General features: G+C 42.7%; 1 protein-coding gene across 1 annotated transcript in view; it reads left to right on the forward strand.

Moving 5' to 3' along the window:
- The window catches only part of LOC128357742 (plexin A3-like), a 45,259-nt gene extending 44,686 nt beyond the window's left edge, over positions 1–573 (forward strand). Inside the window, exon 7 of the mRNA XM_053318111.1 lies at positions 520–573. Within this exon, the coding sequence (XP_053174086.1) occupies positions 520–573 (54 nt within the window). The remainder of the gene's footprint in view (positions 1–519) is intronic.
- The last annotated feature ends 5,576 nt before the right edge of the window (positions 574–6,149 follow it).

A 6,149-nucleotide genomic window follows, 5' to 3' on the forward strand; every position in this document is an offset into this window, starting at 1 on the left:
TAAAGGAAGGAGCAAAGGAAGGAAGAAGGGAAAGAAAGAGGGAAGGAAGGAAGGAAGGACAGACAGACAGAAAGATAGAAGAGGGAAAGAAAGAAAAGAAGTCAGGAAGGAACGATGGTAGGCAGGAAGGAAGAAAGGAAGGTAAGAAGAACAGATGGAGGGAAGGAAAAGAAGACAGGAAGGAAAGTTGCGGCCCGGTTCTGGCCCACGGGCCTCATGTTTGACCCCCCTGATGTCTAAAGGGTTAAACTGTGTGTTGGTTTGTTGGTTTCGTGTCAGTGAACGATGGTTTCTCCTCTACAAAGCATTCCTCTCTCTCTCTCTCTCTCTCTCTCTCTCTCTCTAACTGATCACTAATCAATTAAATTAAAGAGAACGAGCTAAATTGGTATTTTTTGGCGTGAGAGTAAAAAACAGAGCGGCTCACTGTCCGTCAAAGAGGAGCGACAGACGAGGAATGAATGAATGACTGCAGGAGGAATTCATGAGTTTGTTTGTTTTCTGCCGTGATGCGTTCAGGTGTTCAAGTCCAGAAACGGAAACTGGAAACTTCAGACAGTTAGAAACCTGTAAAACGTCAGAGCACTTTTTTTTTTAATCTGTTTATCTTTTATCGTAAGTCTTAACCCAGAATCTAATCAGTCTGTCCTCCAGCAGATATCACCGAGAGACAAACATGACCTTTCACTTTACAGACAGACATAAACAGAAACCTTCAAACCTGATTAAACTCAAGAAGAAGAGACTGGATGTTTCTCTGCAGTGGAAACACAACAACATGTTTTTAACTCTTTAGTTTGAACAGATGTGAGCAGAGCAGGAATCAGCTGCTGGTGTAGATGTTTCATTAGTACATCAAGTTAAAGTTGTAGTAGTCAAAGAAATACATGCTGGTGCTGTAGTAGTATTATTAGTAGCCAAAGTAATAGATTATGGAGAAGTAGCAGTTGAAGTAGCAGATTGTAGTACTACTAGTAGGGATGTCTGATATTATCTCCCAATATTTATTTAACAATGTAATATCAGGAAGTATCGTATCAGGTTTTTATAACCGACGTTTGTTCTGTGGGTTTTAGTATTTCCGAGTGGCCATGAACGCACCATGGGACGTTTACCGGCGCGCGCTTGGTGACGTATGACAACAACAACACGCAAGACTCGCGCGTAGCTAACCGTCGCTAACCGTTACCAACCGTTGCTAACCGTTACCAACCGCGGCTAACCGATGCTAACCGTTGCCAACTGTGGCTAACCGTTATCAACCGTTGCTAACCGTCGCTGTTTAGCTCCTCGTTGTCATTGTCGCTGTGATGTTTGCGACGAGTCTCCTCTGTGACGTCACCGTCGGAGTCCGGTGGGTCCTATCTGTGACGTCACCGTCGGAGTCCGGTGGGTCCTGTGTGGGTGCTACTCTGCTGGAGACACAACAGCTGAGAGGAGCGCGTGAGAGGACTTCCTGTAAAGGTCCCGCCGGCTGATGTCTGTGGTTAGTGAGTCTGCTGATAGTAAATGATGCAGAGCAGCATTATAAATATGGCAGAGACATGTTGGCTCTTTGTTACATAACTGAAGTTGAAGTAGTTCTCTTATTTAGCTCAGACAGTGTTTACATGTAGAAAGCCATGTTGCATTTCTGTTTACATCCAGTGGAGCTTCACAATAAAATGCATCCAGTGGAGCTTCACAATAAAATGCATCCAGTGGAGCTTCACAATAAAATGCATCCAGTGGAGCTTCACAATAAAAAGCATCCAGTGGAGCTTCACAATAAAATGCATCCAGTGGAGCTTCACAATAAAATGCATCCAGTGGAGCTTCACAATAAAATGCATCCAGTGGAGCTTCACAATAAAATGCATCCAGTGGAGCTTCACAATAAAATGCATCCAGTGGAGCTTCACAATAAAATGAGGCTTAATGTGTAAATTCAACAGTAGGAGAAATGCTATGTTGTTAGAGGTTTGGTGTAAAAAGCCTGAATATATCTGTATCGGAAATGAAGAGTTGGGGAATATCAGATATCGGATATCGGCAGAAAAGCCAATATCGAGCATCTCTAACTACTAGTAGTCAAAGTGGTAGATTATACAGTAGTAGTACATTGTGTAGTACATTATACAGTAGTAATGGTAGTAGTAGTACATTGTGTAGTACATTATACAGTAGTAATGGTAGTAGTAGTACATTGTGTAGTACATTATACAGTAGTAATGGTAGTAGTACATCACTTTAGTTGAACTGATCAATGTTTAAATGATTCCAGTAGAGCAGATTTAGGCTCTGCAGCTCTGTAGCTCTGTAGTTCTGTAGCTCTATAGCTTTATAGCTCTGCAGCTCTGTAGCTCTGCAGCTCTGTAGCTCTGTAGCTCTGTAGCTTTATAGCTCTGCAGCTCTGTAGCTCTGTAGCTCTGCAGCTCTGTAGCTCTGCAGCTCTGTAGCTCTGCAGCTCTGTAGCTCTGCAGCTCTGTAGCTCTGCAGCTCTGTAGCTCTGCAGCTCTGTAGCTCTGCAGCTCTGTAGCTCTGCAGCTCTGTAGCTCTGTAGCTTTATAGCTCTGCAGCTCTGTAGCTTTATAGCTCAGCAGCTCTGTATCTCTGCAGCTCTGTAGCTCTGCAGCTCTATAACTCTGTAGCTCTGTAGCTCTGTAGCTCTGTAACTCTAGCTCTGTAGCTCTATAGCTCTGTAGCTCTGTAGCTCTATAACTCTACAGCTCTATAGCTCTGCAGCTCTGTATCTCAGTAACTCTGTAGCTCTGCAGCTCTGTAGCTCTGTAACTCTAGCTCTGTAGCTCTATAGCTCTGCAGCTCTGTATCTCAGTAACTCTGTAGCTCTGTAGCTCTGCAGCTCTGTAGCTCTGCAGCTCTGTAGCTCAGCAGCTCTGTAGCAGCTCTGTAACTCTGTAGCTTTATAGCTCAGCAGCTCTGTAGCTCAGTAACTCTGTAGCTCTGTAGCTCTGTAGCTCAGTAACTCTGTAGCTCTGCAGCTCTGTAGCTCAGTAACTCTGTAGCTCTGTAGCTCTGCAGCTCTGTAGCAGCTCTGCAGCTCTGTAGCTCTGTAGCAGCTCTGCAGCTTTATAGCTCAGCAGCTTTGTAGCTCTACAGCTCTGCAGCTCTGTAGCTCAGTAACTCTATAACTCTGTAGCTCTGCAGCTCTGTAGCTCTATAACTCTGTAGCTCAGCAGCTTTGTAGCTCTACAGCTCTGCAGCTCAGAGGAAGAAGATAAATGATCTGATTGTTGGTTTGTTGACAGAAACTAAAACACTGTAAGCATTTAAAAAAAAAACACAGATTAGCGATGAATCAGATCTTTCTTCAGACGGGACTCAGGTGGTTTTTATTGCCTCAGTGTTTTTCCACCGAGCGAGGCGGCAGCAGGCTGAGTGTCTGCTTGGGATTCGGGCCCAGTCGGCTTCCTCTAACAACATAATCACATCAGCTCTGACTGCCGACACACGGAGCTGGCAGCCGGCACTGAAACCTGCCTGCTGCATCACATGACTCTGCCTTTTAAATACCAGAACCTGACGTATTGCCATTCACAGGAGGGGGAAGAAAAGAAACCACACTACTTAGGTTTCCTTCCTTCCACTGCAGCCGCTGACTTCTGTTTATGGTCATGAGAATCAGCTGTTTGATGGAGATGTTTCTGGGCTTGTGTCAGAGAGTTTTTTAGTCATGGTTTTATTGGCTGTGTGTTTTATTAAAAGTCAGATTTCAGATTCAGAAGGAAAAACATGTCAGAATATCTTTGAGCTCATGTTTGTTTCTGAGTTTGGAGAAGAGCTTTTAAATACTACATTACCCATGAGCCTCAGCTGCCAGATAAAGGTGTTAATTTAGCACCATGGATGTTTTATAAGAGCTGATAGAGCAACTGATCTTCTTACCTTCCTTCCTTCTTTCCTCCCTTCCTTCTGTCCTTCTTTCCTCCCTTTCTTCTGTCCTTCTTTCCTCCCTCCTTCTCTCTTTCCTTCCTTCCTTCCTTCCCTCCTTCCTTCTTTCTTTCCTTTCCTTTCCTTCCTTCTTCCTCCCTCTTTTCCTACCCTCCCTTCCTCTCTCCTTTCCTTCCATCCTTCATTCCTCCCTCTTTCCTTCCTTCCTTCCTTCCTTCCTTTCTTCTCTCCTTCCTTCTTCCTCCCTTCCTTCCTTCCTCCCTTCCTTCCTTTACTCCCTCCCTCCTTCTTTCTCCCTTCCTTCCTCCTTTCCTTTCTTCTTTCTCCCTTCCTTCCTCCTTTCCTCCCTCCCCCCTTTCCTTCCTTCTTTCTCCCTTCCTTCCTCCTTTCCTTCCTTCCTTCCTCCTTTCCTCCCTCACCCCTTTCCTTCCTTCCCTCCTCCCTCCCTCCTTTCCTTCCTTCTTTCTCCCTTCCTCCGTTCCTTCCTCCCTCCCTTCCTTTATTCCCTCCTCCCTCCTTCCTTCTGTCCTTCTTTCCTTCCTCCGTTCCTTCCTTCCTTCCTTAGTGAAGTATGAGAAGGACATTTTTAGACTTTCCATCTTTTTTTTAAAACAGTGACGTCCATCAACCATAAATCAGTTCAGAAGAAGAAAGGAGGATAGTCTTCAGTGATCAGCTGTCTGTCTGTACTTCAAACAGGATTCCCATGACTCCTAATGGAATGTGTGTGACTGCAATGCATCATGGGAGTCGTAGTTTGACCTCACTGTAAATGTTCTGAACATATATACAGACATTCATCATCCTCGTCTTCGTCATGTGAGCGATTATAAACACGTATGTTCTGTTTATATCATGAGAAACGTTTAGGGTTGTGAAGCGGTCGACCTTTGACCTTTTGCTGCTGGGAGTCGTGTGTGTTTAAAGCAGTTAGAGAAAGAACGAGGGAAGAAAGGAAGAAGAGAAATGAGTTTAAACAACATGACAAAGTAAATTATTACAGCAGCAAAGAGCATCAATAAGAGAGAATAAAGAACAATAACAGTAGAAATATATGATAAAAGATAATAAGTTTATGGTGAGATGATGAATCTGAGCTGATTTCACCTGAAACGAAAGAAAAAAAAATACAAATCTGTTTAATTGAAATAAGATTTAAACAGAAATCTTTTAAAAGAAGATGCATGTTAAATCAATAATAACAAATGAGTCTGAAATCTGAAAAGAATTTGGCTGAAATACAAAAATAATCGGTATGTTTTTAACCAAAATTAGAGCTGTCAAACGATTAATTTTTTTAATCGAGATTAATCGCAGAATTTCCATAGTTGATCGCGATTAATGGCGTTTTGAATGTCATGTTTAAAATCCTGTTATTTTCCATTTGAAGGCAGTTTTAAGCCCATAATGTAAAGCATTTCTTACCAGAGTGTCTTAACTGGGAATCAATCACGGCTCTGCTGCGACTCCCACACTCCAAAATGGTCCTTTGGTGGAGCTGAGGCTGGCTTGGCTGCACCTGGGTGTTTAGCGTGGAGGTGCTAACTCAAACTCCACGTACTCCGGTGGTAGTTAAACTCCGTTTGACACAGGTTGCACAACTAAAAATGTGTTTTATTGTTTCTAAAATTACAGTTTTATTATTATTATCTTATTATTTTATTATCTTATTATCTTGTAATTTCATGAGGAAGGAAGTCGTAATATTATGAGAATAAAGTCAAATAAAAGTCAGAATATGAAGTAAAACAGATTATTTTATGAGGAGAAGTCAGAATATTACATGAATTTAGATGAACTCAGTAATGATTCATCACTTTATTTCTCTGCACATCAAACAGCAGCTGATAATTAAACTTCCTTTAATAACTAAACATGAACTAATCTGGTGTCTGAATGAGATCAGCTGATATTACAACACATCATCGTTTCTCCATCGCTCAGATTAACAGAAACACGTTCGAAGCTAATATCCTTTAACCCTTAAACAGACAACGTGCACCAGGAGATACAGACTCTTTAACCTTCCTGTTGTCCTCCCGGGTCCTTCCTCTGTCCTTCCTTCCTTCATCTGTCCTTCCTTTCTTCCTTCCTTCCTTCATCTGTTCTTCCTTCCTTCCTCAGATCTAAGTTCAGCTGTTAGGGTAAATGTTCCCTCCTTCTGTCCTTCCTTCCTTCATCTGTCCTTCCTTCCTTCCATTCCTTCCCTTCCTCCCTCCTTTCCTTCCTTCTTCCCTCCTTTCCTTCCTACCTTCCTT

The sequence above is a fragment of the Scomber japonicus genome, chromosome 4 (assembly GCF_027409825.1).
Source record: "Scomber japonicus isolate fScoJap1 chromosome 4, fScoJap1.pri, whole genome shotgun sequence".
In the NCBI taxonomy this organism is placed as follows: Eukaryota; Metazoa; Chordata; class Actinopteri; order Scombriformes; family Scombridae; genus Scomber; species Scomber japonicus.